This window comes from Scatophagus argus, chromosome 12, assembly GCF_020382885.2.
Source record: "Scatophagus argus isolate fScaArg1 chromosome 12, fScaArg1.pri, whole genome shotgun sequence".
Classification (NCBI taxonomy): domain Eukaryota; kingdom Metazoa; phylum Chordata; class Actinopteri; family Scatophagidae; genus Scatophagus; species Scatophagus argus.
In genome coordinates this window covers 5889719-5909420 of record NC_058504.1, presented here as the reverse complement: position 1 = coordinate 5909420, position 19702 = coordinate 5889719, and the positions used below count along the sequence as shown (strand labels likewise).

The following is a 19702-nucleotide window of genomic DNA, read 5'->3' as shown; positions in this document are numbered from 1 at the left end:
TTACATCTGAACTCCATATGAAGCTAATGTCACTCACCAGCGGCCACGACTTCGTGCAAACCAGGGAGGGAGACGTCGGAGAAGCAGCGCCGACTCGGCAGGCTGTTGCGGGGTTTAATATGCTCCATCAACCGCCGAGACGCTCGGTCCTCCACCATGGAAAACGGCTGGCCGTCAAGAGCCATCATTTCCATGACCTTGCTCGTTGTTGACTTGGCTTTTACGCTGTCCTTGGCAAACTTCTTGGTTTTGTCGCGTACTTGCTGTCTTGGGCTCCCAGCTGCGGCTGCTTTGGTTTTTGCCTGCCGGCTAACGTGAGCAGCATTAGCTTGTCTGCCATTGTTTGTGAACTTCTGAATGGCGGTTTTTCCAAATGACATATTAAATTTGTGCAGTTGAATGACTTGTCGCGGCATCCTCCTCGCATTAACTCGACTTAGCGTACTGCTTTTCGTGTATCTTCTTTCGACACCGTGAAAAACGACCACACCGCTGACATTTTTGCATCTCCTCGGTATAAAATCCCACAATCCTTTGCTGCGTTTGTCACGTGCCCAAACAAATACCGCATGGCCAAACCCCCCGACAAACAGCAACTACAGATATAAAATAGGTTGTTAATATCGGCCCATAGTGGACATTTTGCATGGACTATTAACAGGTGAGACTTTTAATGCATAAAAGTCACCACCGACATCTCAGTGACGGTTAAGAAAACGTCCACTTAGCCTTAAACATATTGAAAATATTTTAATTTTAGTGTTGCTGTTTTTTTTTTAAATGAAATTTGTTATGATCAAAAATGTATTTAAAGGCTTAAAAATCTGAAAAAATAACCTTAAACAGAATATTTAGTAGTGATAACATTTGACTCAAGAAGCAAGAGATCTGATTTGGCAAGCTTGTAAATTTTATTCTCGTGTGTACATGTTTGCAAATGATTGTTTTTTTATCAACCTCTTTGTTAATGAAGAAACAACAGACCAAAATAAAAGCACTCACGAAGTAAGAAAACATTTATCGACACATACGGCACGTCGGTGTGATGAAACGCAGCGTCACGCGCCGCTGACGTGGTGGAAGCCGCTCGAGGGAGTTCAGAGCAAAAGAATCTGATTTCTGACTTCTAACACGCCTGTCAGCGACGTGACCGCCTGTCCTTAAAACCCGACAGGCTCTTCAGACTTGTCTGCTCCGTCCGAGACATCAAGTATTTTGCCGTGAACTCCAGGTGTGCGAAGCCAAGCGTGCGTGAGGTGAAACACGTTTACGCGTTACGGTGCGTCAACCTGACCACTCGCTCGCATGTACGGCGACAAAAACAAACCAAAAAACAAAGTGAGTTAGAGAAAGTGACGCGCCGACTGTTCCCCTCAACTCTTTGGCGTGTCGTTTGACTCAAATAAATAAACAGTAAAAAGGAGAAGCACGTCGCAGGCTGATGACGATGGATTGTTTTCTCTTCCTGAACCATAACACAAACTGTCATGTTAAAAGACATGACGCACCTGTCACTGGCTTTTCACTTCCTGTTTGCCTTCCTGTTTAATTTAAATTCCTATTTGATTTTGCTCAGTGGCGCCAACATGAATATTACGCTTACACGCCATCCGAGCTGAACGTGTGTGTGTGTGCATGTGTGTGTGCCAGGCTGAAAACAATTATACTATAAAGGAAATAATATTGTACCCTCAGACATTCACACACAGTCGATTCCACTCGTGGTGACGCCGCATTTACCCCCCACGCACACTTTTATTATTGCTGCTTCTTCATGGCACACACATATTAGAAACAATACATCATGTAATCCATACTATTATGTTCTCTTTTGCCATGCAAGCTCACTACAGTACTGCTTCTATATTAGCTTATGTTACAGAGAGCGACAAAAGAAGTCAGAGACCAGAACAGTTTCGTGTTCGATTAGCCACACGCACACACTCACACACACTCACACACAGTGCCAGACTAACTTCTACAGCTGGTTTTACAGTTTGAGAGTAGATGCAAAAAGATTATTATTGTCGTCACACAAAATAATGGTTATGATAGTAATAGCAATATTCATAATAATAATAAAATAAAAAAACAAAAACAAAAAAAAAACAACAACACATTTTTTTAGGGCATCACAAACATCTTGAACCAAAGGGGGCCAAACGTAATGTTTGAAATAATTTAAACATTTCTGACATTCATTCCTTCGGGTGTTTTTTTTTATGTACAGTATATATTTATATTTGTATAGAAGTAGTGCTTCATTTTTTTTAAAAAATACAAATGAAAAAACACACAAGGGCTGCATTCTGTGAATGCTGTGCAAATAACGTTTTTACATCAAACCCCCCGAACTTGACTGTCCAGGCAAACGCGCTGCAGCCTGACTTACAAGAGTTCAACTCTTGACTCATTCAAAACATTGATTTCAAACCATCTGACATCCAACAGATTGCAGTCAGCTTCGATTCTGGCAGGCGAATGTACATCAGTTCAGCACATAAGAGCACTACTGTGTCCTGTCTGCCTTTGAACGTCTCACAAGCAACGAACCATCGAACTTCACTTGGCAACACGGCTTAACTTAACGGCCGAACGGCTTCTTCAACAGACAGCACGGCCTTTGTGAAGAAGAAGAAGAAGAGGAGGAAGAAGAAGAACGAAGAGGACAACAAACACGCTGGCGTGCACAACACTTCAGACTTCCTCTTCCTCACCTGCACTCATTTCACCTGCCAGCAGGAAATGAAACTCTACTGGGACCGGAGATTTGACCAACACAGCCGAGATTGTTTTTTGCATTCGCGCTGAAGCTTCCTCTGTCTCTCTCAGCATCACAGACATCGTGCTACAGACCGATCAGACCCTCTGCACCGACTCACCAGCTGGGGGGCATCAGGGAACCACAGTTACTTCTACGTGTTTAAAATCAGTGCTGGCAGTGTTGGCACCTCATCCATTCAATACAGCCTTTAAAGCTATGATCAAACTTTAACCAAGGACGCCCAGAGATAAAAATCACTTACTCGGTGACCGTCACATCAGCTGCACAGCGACAGCACACCGTGTCGTCACTCTGCGCCGACACAAACGGTGCTCAGACTACCACTGCCCGTAGCCAACGAGGCTTTGGTTTCAGAGAAGAAGCAGTACCAGATACTGGCTCCTCTCCTCGGCATCTATCAGCCATAGTCCCTCAGAAACTACCACACCTCCATGCAGCGAACTGAACGAGTGAGAAACAAACAAACAAGGAAAAAAAAAAAGTCACATCTATCTATCATCGTAAAATCTCCTGATCCGAGATTTCCTCGGAGTATCTTCAGTCCGATGCCGCTTTTAAAATCACCAACACAAGACCTGAAAAGTCAAACGTCTCAGCTTAAGTTAAAAACAAGAAAAAATGATCGTGGGGGAAACAAAATTAGGGGATATTTTGCAAACAACACCACACTACAATCTAGTGTTCATCGCACATCATGTACATGTGACAAATATGGCCAAAAGAGGAAAAGAAAAACCTAACTGCAACAAAATGCTGAAGAATAGAAATAAATGAAAAGAAAATGAATCAACAGTTTTTCACATCTCCAAGGGAGTTCATACTATTATTATTTTTCTCCTTTCTCTTCCCTTGGATTACTAAACATATTCTTTTTCATTTAAGGAAAGCATAAACCGCAGCGTCTCACAAGCATGTATGCACACACTTGTAAAATGAATTTTAAAATCAGTCAGACAGTGAAGCAACGCAGGATGTTATCTTTTAATGACGGGATAAAACAACCGATCGCCTCGCGCCGAGGAGGCCTCTCGAAGAAACCGTGACTCCCTGAAGCGAGGCGAAAAACGGGGAGTTTTCACACAGTGCGGCGTCCCAAAGGAAGAAGTCTTGAGCGAAAAGTGTCTGAAATGCCAGTCCTCAAGCTGTCCAGCCAGACTCCCCAGCATGAAGCACCGACAACAGAAAAACTCTTGAAAAGAAAAAAGTCCAAAAGGTTCTCTTTCTCAGAAGTCGAGGAAATAAGAGTACGAGTGCAGAGTCTTGAGTCACGTTGTGATGACGATGATGAAGACAAACAGTGATTACGATGGCGACGATTCCTTTGTTTTCTCCGTGTTTTTAAATGATATGCAGTCAGACGAGGCAGCGGAGATCAGGTGTGGATGAAAGGAGTGATTTTAAGTTTAACTTGTGGTGCTGCTGCGTTCATGTCGTGGGACAATAATTGTAAAAATGCACGTCTTGCGTCACCCTTTAGATTGGTTAATTAAACCCAGACTGTGATGTTCACATTAGTGACTTCAGCAAAATAGAAAATATCTCCAGTCACATGTAGTTAGTCATGTATTCATCAAAAGAATTAAATAATTTAACTGTCTGTGTGATCAAAACGTTTAAAATTTGCCCGAAAACCTTTCAGTGGCCATCACTCAGTAATGGTGCTTTTCATCAAAGTAGCCCTGAGAGCAAATTGTCAGGGACTGAAAAAGCTGCTAAAAGTTTTTTTAGCACATTTGTCCTTTACTCTTTTGTCCTGAGAGTTAGACTGAAGACATAAAAAGCCATTTGAGATGCTGCAATAAGAACACAGTCATCATGTTGTTCTTTTAATTTACTGCTTACCTAAATCCCATCCCTCATCAAATTGCTGAATACAGGCAACAACTAGCGTTTGGTTGCGATGGATGAAAATGGATGCCGTACACTTAGGTGCAGCGTTTAGGGTTGTGTTTGACCGGTCGGAGCTTGTTTTCCTGCACAGGTCAAACTATGTTTACAATGTTTACACAAGTTAAATCAGGACATAAATTTAGTTTTCCCCTTGACATGAGCGCAGCAAACCAAGTCGCGGTCACCGGGTTTGACCGAGCGTCACGAAATCACGTGATGTGGTTACTGTTGCTGGCTGGAGCGTCTGCTAAACCTTCCCAGGCGTGGTGACGTCTGACAGACTGATGGACGTCCCGGGCGGGTCCTCGCAGCAGTGATGAGAGTCCATGTGTACGTTGATGGTGGGTACCTGTGGACGTGTGAGTCTAGATGGATTTGGAGGAATCCTGTTTGCTGATGAGAACTTCCAGGAGGCGAAGTTTGGCTTTGATCCTCTTGTACTCCCTGTACTCCTCCAGCATGGGCACCCGGTCCTCCTTCTGAACGTTTCTACAGCAGAGGAGGGAGACAGAGGACAATGTGCTTTATACTCATGTCCTGAAGGAGTTCTGGCTTTTAGTTGTCTATAAGCAAACCAAACCTCTACAAGTGAAAGAGACGCATTGTCCCGGAAAGGGTACAAAACGAGGCCTGACGCTGCCGTATCTTAAAACTCGGAAAGTTCTTGCGCACTTAGCTGCAGTCTGAGACCCACCAGCTGTTCCTCCCTCCACCTGTGATCCCAGCAGCAGAGGGCGAAGGACAGAGGACAGGAGGACAGACTGATGCTGATTACTGACTCAGTCTTTCTAAGCCTTCTAACTCAGTATTGTGATGTGAAGTCATTTATTGACATTTTAGACTTGTGTCTAGAGAGACATTATTAAGGTTATATAGTGACTTTGCTGTTGAAAAATGATAAACCCGACGGTTCATCCCATTACCACCTCTTATGAGTGGTACATTACAGTCCCATAGAAGATTACTTTACTGTACTGTCTGAAAACTGATGTGTGTCTGTAAATGAATGTACTGCCCTTATTGATTAGCAACAGTGGATTGGAGTCAGCTTTCTTGGATGAAGACGGATTAAAGCATATAAATGTTACAACACAGGAGACAACAACACTGAGCTTAAACCTACCTTCCATTACGCTGATAAAAACCCTCCTCAAACTCGCGGATGGTCTTCCTCAGTTTCTTCTTCTCTGCTCTGGCTTTCCACAGCTGTTCCAGCAGCTCCGGCCTGGAGGATGACAGGATACACAAGAACACAGATGCTTTACAAATATGGTAATATAACAGGTAAAGTTACAGTGCCAATGCAAGAACACAGACCTGAGATGTGTTCAAATCAATTATAAAACGGCCGAAGCAATTCTATCATTGAATAAATGTAAAATATGTATCTTTTTTAACACTGAATCATTTGGACCTCAACCCACGAAGAAAAAGCTGTGACCTCAGAAGAAAGGGAGACAGGAAGTGAAGTCGCTGTGAGCACTAAGTGAACGGCGGTGGTGCGAGCCATCAGGATCACGTGAGAGATCTGAGAGATCTGGACACACAAACCTGAGCTGACTGAGAAGGTTGTATATACACACACACACATATATATATATACTGGGTATATTTTCAAGTAAGATTCCTATGTATTTCAACCTGTGTCTCATAATTCTGACTGAAGGTCCTACTAGCTTGGCGCTTGCCATCTCTGTTAGTTCCTCTGAGATTTGGGAAACAAGACTGTGGCAGAACAATACAGCACAGCAAGAAGCACCTGAGCTGCTTAAATTCTACATAAATCATTTCACATGCTTGTCCTGGATTAGTCACTAGAGCTAATGGGGAATGGCAGAGGGAGCTACTTTAAGGACGAATATCCAGTTAACAAAAAAAGGCTGCAGATTCTACAGATGGGGAACTAAAACTAAAAAGATGAAGACTGGAGAGAAGTGTCTGACAGAGGTCGTCCATGGTCCAACAACAAAACAAAACAAAACAGAATTATTACAGCATAGGGAGAAAAACTATTGTAATTTTCCCTGTGACATAAATGTAAACACAATAGCGGGTACATGTGATGCAGGTGTACAGGAAGTGTGTGCGTGCCTGTGCGTTCTTACATGGACGAGGCGTTGGAGCTGGACAGCCGCAGATCGAGCGCCAGCCTCCCCGAGCCCTCCTCCAGCTTGGCCGTCATTGGACAGTTGCTCTGTCGGTCAGCTTGGTTCTGGCTGCTCACTGGTCCGAGGTCGACAGCCATGATGACCTCAGAGCTCTGCATCTCCCCACCGCTGCTCTCTCCTTCCTCCTCCTCCTCCTCTTCTTCATCATCATCCCTTTCCTCATCCCGCCCGTCTTCTTCTTCTCCTTCTCTTTCTTTCCTCTCGTCCTCCTCCTCTTCTTTGATCTCTTCCCAGAAATGAGCAGTTTCACCCTCAATGATTGGCTGGAGGGTCTGATTTCGCCTCTTACTAGAAGGGGACACCTGGGGAGAGAGGGGGAAAGTGAAACAGTAAGTGTGTGTGTGCATGTGTGTATGTGTGCCTGTATTAGCTTAATATGCAGTAAAGCAGGAATGACAAAAACAAGAGCACGCAAGTTAGTATTTCATGTACTTACAAACTAACAAACCTCTAAATTCATCAAGTCAAATCAACACTTTTCTAAAACATTTTTTTTTTGTAAAAAAAAAAAAAAAACGAACACATATATATGACTTCTGTGAAGGGAAGATTTGTAACTAGGGTGTTAGTAAATTTGTCTAATAAGCAGAAGATGAGTACATCTACAGGATAGATAAAGGCCGTTAACTGTGTGTTGTTCTACAGTAACAGATCTGCTAACTCCATAGTGAGCATATGGCTAACACAGATGTGGCTTTCTTTGTGTCGGTACATACTGTGACAGGTGCGATGCTGACTCGGGTGAGCATCTGTTTGACCAATCTGTAGCGATCGTAGAGAGGCTTCACCACCAGACGCTCCTCTCTGGTCACCTGAAGGGGGCGTGAGAGACGGTTTAAAAGGGCACTTTAACACGACTTCATCCTCCTCGGACAGGCTGAGTTAGGATGCTGGTTACTTACAGGTCGTCCATGCAGGTCCTCATAGTGCAGCAGGTTCTTCTGAAGGACTGTCTTCTCACAGGACAACTGCTCCTTGGTCATCTTCTGAGAGAGACAGAGACAGACACAGACACGGTTAGTCCTGTAATATGACGGAAACTTTAACTAAACACATTCTTGACACCTTGTGCAAATGGCATATACTAACCTGATGTTGCACAGCTTTGACCTGCCACAATCCCTGTGTGTGTGTGTGTGTGTGTGTGTGTATCAATGAGCTGTGACATCTTAGTCTAGACAAACTGCTATTATTCCAAACGTATTGTTATTTGTGTTACAAAAGGACAAAAAATGGATACATGGGCGCCTGTATACGACTACACGATTTGCATTTGTGTTATTCTAATTATATTCAGCTTTTAGTTTCGTATTAAACTGCGTCTGATTTCCATAACCAGTAACTCCAAAAGGACACACAATGAATGTTTTATCCTATAAGTAAGAAATAATTACTAAATGTCAGCTTAAATCAATAAAAAAAATAATCATTACATTATTTCAATGAGTCCAATGTCTCTTCACACTTTTGGTTCACCTGCCTGTCTGTCTGCTTTATTTAGTGTATTTTGTTGGGTTTACAGGGCCCGTAACATGAGTCTTGTTTCAATCTCTGATTCTGATTGGCAGCTTACCTTGATGTCATCCGGCCAGCCGTCCTCCTGCCTCTTCCCTTTGACCCTGCGCTGGATCAGCTCCAGTGTTTCCTCTCGGGTGGGACGCAAGCCCTTGACCTCCATCGCTGTGTCGCAAGCGCCTTGGTCCAGCGTTGAGCCGAAGCTCTTGGGTAAGGTGTTGCTCCGAGGACGAGTCTGGGGGCCAAGCTCGCTCTCTGCGCGGTGTTTGGCGTCTGGTGATGGGGGATTACAGCGAGGAAAGAGAGGAGGGAGAGACACAAAAGGGATGGGATTCGGGGGGGAAGTACGAAAGAAGGAAACCGGGACAAGAGCAGTGGTTACAGAAAGAGAGGATGGAGAGAAAAACATGAGTTTTCAGACCGCACATAAAAGATCTTTCACAGGACAATCAGGCATGCAGAAGCTTGACAGATGGCTGCGGTGGTTAAAGTCAGCCAGTTGCAATATGGGGAGAAAGACAAACACGCGAACAAACAAGTGACACAAACCGAACCAAACCACGAACGCTACGCGCAGTCAAAACCCAAATTCAAAAGTCCCTGAGTCAGCCTGATACTGAGCTGCTGCCTGCTGAATACTGCAGTGTCAAATTCAAGTATTAACTCTGCACAAGTATACAGTTTTGGTATGCAAAATGCACAGTACTTAAACTGCACTGTTGTTTCCTTGTACAGCAGTAAATCTTATATAAAATGTTCAGGTATTATTAACATATTAATGACAGAAAACATTACAATGTGCCTACAGCAGTTTCTCCCTTGTTGGAAAAATGTCCACAGTACAAAGATGTAGAGCACAGGTTTTGTCATGTGTCAGAAAAATATCAACACTTACATTAAGCTATATATATATATATATATATATATATATATATATATATATATATATATATATATATACACACACACATTCTTGTACATATATTTATGAATGAGAACATGAATTTAAAATGTGATAAAATGTCAAACTTTCGAGAGAAATTCATGGTTAAATGTCGAAAAACACCAAAGCAAAGAAGCAACAAGCTCTCACAATGCACGTCATTAGTGCATGTGTTGTCTACTTACTGAGGGGTTGGTACTTACTGAGGTGATACGGTCTAGAGCTCAGGCCTGAGTAGGGGTGGAGCAGGGGGGTGAGTGTGTGATGGGGAGGTGAGCAGACAGAGGAGGAGGAGAAGGAGGAGGAAGGGGAGGAGGGAGCATGGTGGCGCCTGTATGAATGGAGCAAAGCCTGGTGCTTCAGCGTGCTTCTGGGTAAAAGGTGGTGCTGGCGTCCTGGTTGGCCGATCGGTCAATCAATCAATTGGTCGTTGGGCGATAGGAGTAGGAGGGAGGAAAGTGGAGAGCGGGTGTTTGTGTTATTGTTGATTTCAGTTTTGATTTGAAACAGAGAGAGAGAAATGTTTTGGCCAGTGCGTTCTCCGGAAAGGAGAGCCGTCACCTCACACAGAGACGGTGGACGAGTGTCATGGAGTTTGTTCAGAAAGGTGAGACAATGTAAAGGAGACACGTCAGAGCATGAAAGACAACCTCTAGACATCAGATGTGTCATATATTGTTCACTGGCAAAAAAACAAACAAACCAACAAAAAAATACTTTAAATTTAAATTTTCAACAAAAAGTAGAACATGTTGCAGATTATTTCTTAACCCAGATGAATAACTTGCAGTCTTATCCACTGTTTCACCTTTCCAAACTCATCACAGGGGTAATGGGTTAACAAGGACGCACCAGCACACTGGAAGGTGTAGCCACGCATGTGAAAGCCATGTCAGCTCCAGGCATGTGCATGTCTGTGTGTGTGTGAGTTAGACCAGCATACATGTGAAGTTGTTACAAAGGTGAAAGGGTTGGAGTGGGGGAGAGTGAAGCTGCCCAGCATGGAACGGGATGGGACAGAGACACTCTTGCCCTGAAACACACACAAATGCACATTCACAGGAAAAAGAGCGAGTGGCGTCTACCTTTAATCTGCCGCCGGATCTTGGTGAGGTCGGTCATCCATTTGAGGACCTTGGGGTTAGCTGCCTTGTCTCCATGAGAGGGCTGCAAAGAGAACAAAGACAAAAGAGAGCTGATGCTTCACTGAAAAAGTCACAACAAAACTGCAGAAGCTGGCATATTTACTTCTGAGGGACTTGCACAAAGACACTAAAATGCTAAATGGTATAGTTAGCAGTAAGGAATGCAGCAAAAGTCAGACTGATACCTACCGTTCGTTTCTCTGTAAAATGATTCAGTAATGGTTTAAACGTGTACAACTTTTCAGAATAAAGAAGACAAACAACAGACCAGCTCACAAGACCACATCAGGTCCAACTGATGCAATGATGAGATGAAGGAAACATGGATCATGAGGCTCAGAAAGTGCTGCTGCTATTTTTCAGCTAACTTTAGTCACTTACGGGCTACGGTCCTCTGCACTGTGTTTACAAAATACAAATGTAATTCGCATTTTGGCCTTTTTTTTTATTATTACTAGAAAGTTCTTGATTTCAAAAAGGTGCTTTTAAACAGGTGCTTAGGATGATCTCTGTGAACTGTGAAAGAGCAAAAAGGTTCCACAAACTCCAAATCACTTGTGCCAATTTAATTCACAACGTTTTTGGTTCTCCGACCCTCATCAGCTCAGATTCATGCATGAAGAAAAGAGGAAGCGGGATGAGAAAAAGATAGAAAGAGTGAAGTCTGAGCGAGTTAAAGAAGGGTGGGGGAGCATGAAGAAGGAGGAAGGAGGTGAAAGTCCAAAACACTGTGACCGACTGTGTGTACAATGTTTTAGTGTCAGTCGGGTGTTTCATTATTTGAATCATAAATGTTGATGGGTTCATGTACTTCCAGTCATCCACTGATTTAATTTGTGAGAATTTTGTTTCCTTAACGAGTCAACGAGTCATTTTGCAGCTTTATATAATAAATAATTTCTACAGTCACATCACATTTCTGTTTTTACCTTGTAGTTCCTCTCCTTCTCAAACTGCTCTTCAAACTGTTTGATTTTCTTCTTCAGGTGCTGAAGCTTCTTGGTGAGTTGGTGTGTCACTGAATCTCCTCTCATTGCTTCTTTGGAGCCAAACGATGCTCGCCGTGGCCTAAAGTGACAGAGCATACACAAGTATGAATGAACTGCCACCGTAAACCCACAAACAGAATCTGCACCAGGGTGCCCGCCGCTCATCGTACCTCTGCGCTTTAGTGGGTGAGGTCGCATCCGGGTCCTGGTGGAGGAACCGCTGGGTACTGTGTGCTCCAAAGTCGAGGAAGCGGCGTGCCAGGAGGTGAGGGTGAGAGCGGGAAGAGGAAGGGGAGGCATCTTGCCCTCTCTCCTCCTCGTCCTCTTCGCCCTCCTCCTCCAGGGGCAGCAGGGGGAGAGGAACCATGCGACCGGCCAGCGGGGAGAGCTGCGCTTCTCCACTCTCGTTGTCATCCTGCCAGGATTTGTAAGCGGGAACCGGGTCTGGAGAGACAAGGAGAGAAATCAAGAGAGCAGCGAGTCAGACCAAGTTAACGGAGGTCAAGAAAGGCGGCAGCAGTAGATAAACTGAATCCCTGGCTAACAAGAGTATTACACGCTAGGTAGATGCTGTTACATATCAATTTTAACACACACAAAAGCTGCCTGGCTGTTGAGCTGACACATTTCACAACAAACTAATTTTGCTCGTCAGTACCCTGCTGACTTGTTCTTCGCCTGATTAGCCTGATCAGGACTGTCAGCGCTATGCTAATCAGCTGATGGGGAGAAAAGGGGAAGAAAAGGCCGGAAATAACAAGACAGGAGTGAGAAGCTGAGTCAGGGGGGGAAAATGTGTCTAAAGAGGAAAATAATCTGCCCAGTGACCCTGCAGCAGAGAGGAAAGAAGACACCCACTGTGTTATCAAAGAAGAGCACATGCAAGGATTTATTCCTAACATCACACACGCAAATTTTAAAATGCGCTAGTAATAAAGCTCAACATACTGTGTGCAAACCCATAAACCATCAACAAAAAATATAAACGAGACAAGGATGAAAGGAAGGATGGGCAGACTGGTGGATGGTGGGCAGATAATAACTACTCACCTTGGCCTTCTTTTTGCAGGTGCATACATGAGAAGTCTATGGAAGGGAGGTGGAGATGGGAGAGGGGTGACGCTGATTGGATGGAAGGAGGACCAGAAGGAGACGAGGAGGAGAGATAGAGAAGAGGAGCACCGAGGTCAATCATTCATAACAAAACACTCACCGGCAGTCATTCACAACATGTTTAATTACGGCAAAACGATGCTGAACATCAAATCTCAGTCACACTAGGTATCTGGCAACTGGTTATGGGGGAAATGAAGGAGAATGACAGCTCACAGTGTTTTGATGAAAAATAATAAAAAAAAATGCATAAGACACACAGGCATGGATTTTTATTTAATTTTGCAACATTTTAATTTTGCGATGGCCCTTATGTCAATTTGTCTTTTGTTTAACACTGGTGACATTAACTCTCTATGAGCTGACAGAAAGGAAGTTTTAGATCTGTTTCAAACAACAGCATTATTCCAGCCTAAACCTTTATCAACACATACGGCAGAATAAGCTTAACATGATTTCCTTGGACTTTGAGTATTTTGTAAATGAAGAAGTCAAAATTTAAATTCATGTCATGTTAAGAGTTTGATATGCAACTTTTTATTGTCGAACAAGGTTTTAATTGCATGAACAGTGCATCTCAAAATACCTGAAATCCAACTTGATTTCCTATTTATTTACATAGAAAGTACACTGTGACAGCTGAGACCGGTGGGCACTTACCTTCCCATTGGTTGTCGGGAAAGAGCTGGAGGTGGGGGTTGTGGCCAGAGTTTGGTTGGCATGGCGACAGATGGTTCCTGTCCTCCTCGCTAGTGTTGGCGTTCTGATCACAGCGGCAGGAGCCTGGGTCCTGGAGGAACAGAGAGACGGAGAGAGAGATTCAAGAAACAAACCAGCTATGGAAGAAATAAGGAGATACTACATCAGGCAGACGCTGCAGCAAAGGTACATTTAAAGTGGGCATTTATGGCGACTTACACAGCTAAAGGTGTCAGTCTGAGTCTGCTCCATGATGTCACAGCGTTGATTGTCCTGCCTGAAATCAAATATAAGAAACATAAAGTATACATAAGAGCCAAAAAAAAAAGATAACATTAAGACACTCATTCAACCTGAGCTGTGATTTCTTCCCAATTAAGGTTGCAAAATTTGTCCATTTTACTTAATATATATTTTCATGTTAACAATCAACAATCCATTAATCATTAGTAAGTAATTAGACACAAAAAGTGTGTCTCTCTCTAAATTATTATTGAAACAACTGGAAGGATGCTGTTCCATTTTTGTGCACTGACTTTTCAGGTGGTACAACACTGAGGTATTGAGGCTGTATTTTATTATGGTGCACTGTCCTCTTTTACAGTGTAATGCTGAAATACGTCTCTTCCTTTTCTTTCTGCGTTAAGCCTATAGTTTCTCTGAACAGCAAAGGTAAAGTACGTCCGCTTCTATAAAACATATGTTGTTGGTAAATACATTTTTAAGCTGTTAAATTCTTAACAGCAATTAATCGATTAATGATTCTTGTGGGAGAAACACACAAAGCTGTTGCTTCAGATGTTGAGAAATCTCACATTTGTCACGATGTCTTGTGATGTTTTGCCCATTTTTTTCCCGATATGGTATGAAGCAGCATTTAAACGCTGGCTGCTTGAATCATTTTTCTAATTAAAGTCTACATGGCACATCACCCACAGCACATTATCGGCACTTACAGGCGTGACATCATATGACATATGAGGCCTTTTCTGAATAAATAAATGAATAAATAAATACATAAAAAACATCTGTTTCAGATATAGCGTAAATATGAGCTGTGCCTCAGACAGCATGTCGAAGTGATTTGTTGCCATCAGACAACAGCCCTGCAAGCACTGAAGAAAATAAACTGTGCTCTCTTTGAAACAACGATGTTCTCTCTCCACATCAGTGAAATTCACTAGGCTACAATACTGCACATCTGCAAATTAAGCCTAAAATTGGCCCAAATGTTCCTTGACCTCTTAAATGCTTAAATTTGCAAACATATTGTTGATATAAAGTGAAACCGAACTCAGTGAAGGCTTGAAAACAAACTAACATTCGGTGCAGCTCACCTGGCAGAGTTAATGTTGTTCTCAGCATCTCTGGCCGCCTCTGCATCCAGGTCCATTCCCAAACCCTCCTCTAGGGTGGCGCCAGAGCCCAGTGAATCCTGTGAGAGAGCATCAAGGGTGTGAGCAAGGACTCACAAGTTCTCTGAGTATTAGGAAACAGGCATGAGCTGAAGTGAGGAGCAGGATGAAGGTGTAGGCACACGACTAACTGCACATTTAACACGTGTCACGCTGGTGTTATGACTGTTATAAAAAAGGGAGTAAATAGTGTGTGTGTGTTTTGACGTTGGGTGCACAGGTGTTGCTGTCATTCTTTGGCTCTTGGCTGATGTAGTGGACTCAGATGTTTGTTTAAAGAGGCGACAGGTTTCTCATCAGTCTCAGGACACATTGCACTCCGTCTGCCATGTTGTCTGCTCTCTGATCTGATTTCTCCTGCTGTCTGGATGCCAAAATGGTTCCTGGGACAAGAGTGACTGAGGTTCAAGGAGGGTTCAAGGCGAGGAAGGGGGTGGGTGTGTACTAGCCTTAAAGAGATTTGATTTCCACTGACGAGGCTTACTAAAATTGCATGTGACATATTTGCGCCTTTAAACTTGAGGAGTTTAAAGATACAAAGACAGATGTACAGGTGGCACAGTCAAGACACGCTCTCTGTATGTACTGAATCAGATACTGTGATTTGAAAATGCGCTCCCAGTTCAGGTCATATGTCTGCAGCTCTGTACCCCTGGCATACAATAGTAAGACATTTTTCACCACTTTCACAATAAGCAATGTTTCATCTATAGCGTTTGCACTGATCTGTGAGTGTATTTGTACAACAGGTCTGTTTGTTGTCTCTGTTCACTTCCTTGGTATCATTCCAGCTATCGTAGCAATCAGGACAAAGATGGACTGATAATACTGAACATTTAGTTCTGGAATGACCTGAAAGACTGAGACAGGAAGGAGGTTAGCTATGAGAAATATGCTGCTAGCCCACACAGCTACTGGTCTGTATATCTCTGCTGTGTGTGTGTGTTTTGTCAGCTGATATCACTCTTGTGTGTGCATAAGGGAGACGATTATATTTCTGTCCTTGTTCTATTAATGTTAATATTTTGTATATGAAACATGGATGATTCTGTGATGACAAGCTGGTAGTGCACGTGCAGGTCTATGTGTTGTATGAATTTGTGTGTAGGTGTGTGTTTCTTTGCCTCCCACAGACCTGTGTGTCTTTCTGACATTGATGCACATGCTGCTCGTTCTGAGTGATTGGGGTCTCCTCTTCTGTGCCGCAGGGATTTTCCCCAGGGTCAGATTGTTGCTTCTCGTCTCCATGGAAACTGTGGTCTGCAGGCTCACTGGGGCTCGCCCTGGAAAACAAGAGAACATTAATAAATTGATGAAACTATACAATAAAAGTAATAAAAGCATTCCTACCGACTCACCTAACATACTAATTGCTTTTGTGGCGGAGGTGCGTGCCAACGTAAAGCCTGTTTCAGTATGAGTGTAAAACAAGTTGACTGACCTCTGAACAGCTGCTCCTCTCAACATGTAGAGTTTGATAATTAACATCACAGTTGTCAGCATGTTTGCTGGTAAACTGAGCCATCTGGCTGGCTTCGTGCCTTTGTATTCAGTGTTCAGTATGACAAATATGTTTCTTTAAAGTCACCTGATGCCACTTTCAACCACTGAGGAATCTGTGTTACGCATGTTCCTACTAGCAGGTGCACGGAGGGAAAAAGAGCAGGACAGTTTGTTTTTTTTGGAAAGCTGTAGAGGACTTCAATGTGTACATATTCCTGTGTGAGATTCAAGTCTAATTGTTTTTCCTTGACTGCGCGTCTCCTCCCTCACCCCTGGCTGTCGTAGTTGCCGAGGTCTTGGTCGATGGAGGTTTTCAGCTCAAAGAAGTGCTGCTCCACCGCAGCCCTGATGGTTCGCTGAATTATCCTGGGAAAACACACAAATTACATCGACTTAATTCATAAAGATTTCCATGCATATTCGCATTTTGTTACTGTACGTGAGTATGCATTAAGGTTTCATAAAAACCGAACACCTGCCTCATATGATTTTTAAGGTTTTTTGCAGTGCCTCAGCTTCTGTCTGAACAGACAGACACCCTAAATTCAGTACAATATCAACGTGTAAGATCAGCCAAGTGGACATCAAACCCTGAAAAATGTTACTTTTGTATGTTGCCCACTGAGCTTCACAAGTTTTCTTTGAGGCTCTCCTACTTTGGCCATCTGGAAGGCAGCCAGCTGCTGTTCAACTGCAGTGTGTGTTTAAAGTCCTGCTATATGATGAGTAACGATTCAGCACGTTTCCTCCACTAGAATGAGTTGAGTTCAGCTGTAATGACAGCGAAAGTGTAACAGTTCAGTCAAACAGTGATTGTGGCTACAGAGGGCCAAACCCAGAAGTTTACCTGGGTTTATTTAACTACTCTGGACAGAAGTATCAAGGCAAATCCACAGGATTAATTTTGGTTGCCTGCACGTCTGAGGGTGTTTGATGCAGTGTAGTAAAGAGTCAAACTTGAATGTCTGCACGTTCCATTTACAAACAGCTATGACTAATGACAGCAGGAGCTGGTGCTGCAGGACTTCTTCAGCCTCTGTGGTCTCTGATGAATAAAAATTACATGATAACCAGACTGAAAAAATAACTGGCTTAATGTTACAAAGCCAGAATTATATCTGACCACAATAAATGATGAACAATATTACACAAGCTCTGTAAAAACACATGATATAAATTTGCATTTTGTGAAAGTTCTTTGCATTCTTAATGTATTGCAACATTCACCAACAACAATCCAAAACTAAAAATCTGGTAATCTGGCAATCTGATTTTCTCTTCATGACCAGAACATAAAAACTCAGCATATTAATGTTACCTGTTGTGTTATAGATAGCTACTATCCTCGGTTCTAGATTAAGTGAGCTTTTGTTCAGTTATAATGAACCCATTAGCTTCGTGCATTGTTCATCTATTTAATTAAAATCTTTGTGTTCAGGATAGTAATGGTGCACTGGTTAAAACCTATTAAAATCTCTGGCACCGCATGAAAGCTTCCTCCCATAATCCTACCTGTAATACGCTTTTTTTGAAGAACAGAAATACGCCCAATCAGCCATAACATTAATACCACCTGTTTAATATTTTATAGGTGCCCTTTGTGTTGACAAAAAACACTATATGAACAAAAGTATCGGGACACCCGACCATAACACCAACAGGGACCTCAGTGATATCGCTTTCTAAATGTAAACAGCTTTACAGCTATAACAGCTTCCACTCTTCTGGGAAGGCTTTACACAAGATTTTGGAGTGTTTCTGTGAGAATTTTTGCCCCACTAAGAGGGCTGTCTGGATACTTTTGTCTACACAGTGCAACTCTGACCTGTCAGGGGACACAGTACCAGAATCCAAGGTTTCTCTGCAGAACATCGCACTGTAAACAAATGATTAATGTGATTCACTTCACCTCAGTGATTTTAATGTTGTGGCTGATTGGTGCAGCTCTACTAACCAATTACCAGACAGAGGACTTTAAGTGACAAACTGATGTGTCTACCTCAGTGCCAAATGAAAACAATGTACCTGCCAATGAAGGCTATGCAATAAGGTACATTTACTCAAGGTTAATAATGAATCAAGCTTAACTATCACTGAAATGGGTTCTTTTCCTTTTTGGGCCAGTTAATAAGTCCTTATTAAGTCAATAACCTGGTCCGGTTCTGACAGGATTAATAATGCTTAATCTAGAGTCAGTAGGAGAGGAGAGAAGGGGAGTGGAGAAGACCTCAAGGCCTATAAAAGGTAACAACAGCAGTCACACTCTGACCTCATCTACACTGATACGCGACAGTTAATCTCCAGGCTCTGCTGAGACTTTATTTAACTTCCTTGACCGTGTGTGTGATCATAATCTATTAGGCCCTTATTTACTCTAGTTTCTAGCAAGCTGTTAGCCATGTTTCTCCTCCGCCTTAGACAGCAGTAGAGGCTGAAAACCTGGCAGAGAACTCATAGCTCTTTTCACACTCCTCCACACCAGCTGCTGCTCCTGATGGCTCGCACTAGATCATTCAGAAGATAATACTTGGTGTGTACAGCATACAGTATTTACACAAACAAATTAAAGTGATTTTAAATGAGAAACATGACTGCACATTCAGGACCATATCAATTATAACTCACCTACGCCCACCTTCACCTGCAGCAGCAACTTAAGCTCTCGCTGTAGGAAGTCCTATAAATAATAATGTTCTATTCGCTTCACACAGACACACTTACCTAACACCTAACAGGTCCTAACTCATGAAGGCGCTGGACCAGAGGTCACTTATTAGTGCAGAGGAGAATGGGGATATTAATCACACTCTGAGACACAAGACTGTCTCAGCCACCAAGGTTTTTGCAGCTACCCAATGAACTTTTAGAAAGGAAGCAGTTACTGCACTCACACGACACCTACAAGATACTGAAACCTCTGATTTAAGTGGCATATTTTTGCCTGCTAGCTGAGGAAGATCAGTATTATACTATGTTATCTTTTTGTGCTTTCATGGAATGTGCCCTTCACCAGGGTCACTGAACAGCATGGTGTAAAAGCAAAAGAATGTGTACATGTTGTGCACGTGTTGTGTACAGCACGCTGTATGTGCATCAAACTGTTCAGCACAGAGGCTCTCAAAGCAAGGCTTTCATCCAACAAATTACACGTTAAAATCACTATTTGTTTGCCTTTTCATTTCTGAGTCCACACATCCATTTTCTTATGTGTAACTATTTAGTTATCAGTTTGGTTCCATTTTTAAATTGCATCCTGCACATTTACGTAGATGAAGTCTGATTAATAAACATTTATTTTGAAAAATACAAAAGGTGATGCTTGCAGGCTATACACCCAAGAAGACATAAGTTGAGGTTGTTGTAGTATGTTTGTAGTGTTGGAAACAAAACATAAATGTCAGCCCAAGATAACAATTTATCAAATACTTAACATACTAAAAATAATCAGCCACACCTTTCAGGATATGCTGATGTCACCAAATGCAAATGTCAGAGTAAACATGGTGATTTTGGCAGGACCAACTTGACTTCATGTTT

General features: G+C 42.7%; 1 protein-coding gene across 4 annotated transcripts in view; it reads right to left on the bottom strand.

The window, feature by feature from the left end:
• Window positions 1-892: 892 nt before the first annotated feature.
• fam13b (family with sequence similarity 13 member B) overlaps window positions 893-19702 on the bottom strand; it is a 65227-nt gene continuing 46417 nt past the window's right edge. For 2 of the 4 annotated variants that reach the window (XM_046406686.1, XM_046406687.1), the window contains exons 9-24: window positions 16436-16531; window positions 15798-15945; window positions 14585-14682; window positions 13467-13524; window positions 13209-13338; window positions 12486-12557; window positions 11606-11879; window positions 11376-11514; window positions 10387-10468; window positions 9505-9696; window positions 8417-8631; window positions 7746-7829; window positions 7560-7655; window positions 6781-7145; window positions 5799-5900; window positions 893-5164 (exon numbers count right to left, since the gene is read on the bottom strand). In XM_046406686.1, the coding sequence (XP_046262642.1) occupies window positions 5041-5164; window positions 5799-5900; window positions 6781-7145; window positions 7560-7655; window positions 7746-7829; window positions 8417-8631; window positions 9505-9696; window positions 10387-10468; window positions 11376-11514; window positions 11606-11879; window positions 12486-12557; window positions 13209-13338; window positions 13467-13524; window positions 14585-14682; window positions 15798-15945; window positions 16436-16531 (2275 nt within the window). In that variant the 3' untranslated portion in view covers window positions 893-5040. The remainder of the gene's footprint in view (window positions 5165-5798; window positions 5901-6780; window positions 7146-7559; window positions 7656-7745; window positions 7830-8416; window positions 8632-9504; window positions 9697-10386; window positions 10469-11375; window positions 11515-11605; window positions 11880-12485; window positions 12558-13208; window positions 13339-13466; window positions 13525-14584; window positions 14683-15797; window positions 15946-16435; window positions 16532-19702) is intronic. The other 2 variants (XM_046406688.1, XM_046406690.1) reach the window with 2 other exon arrangements.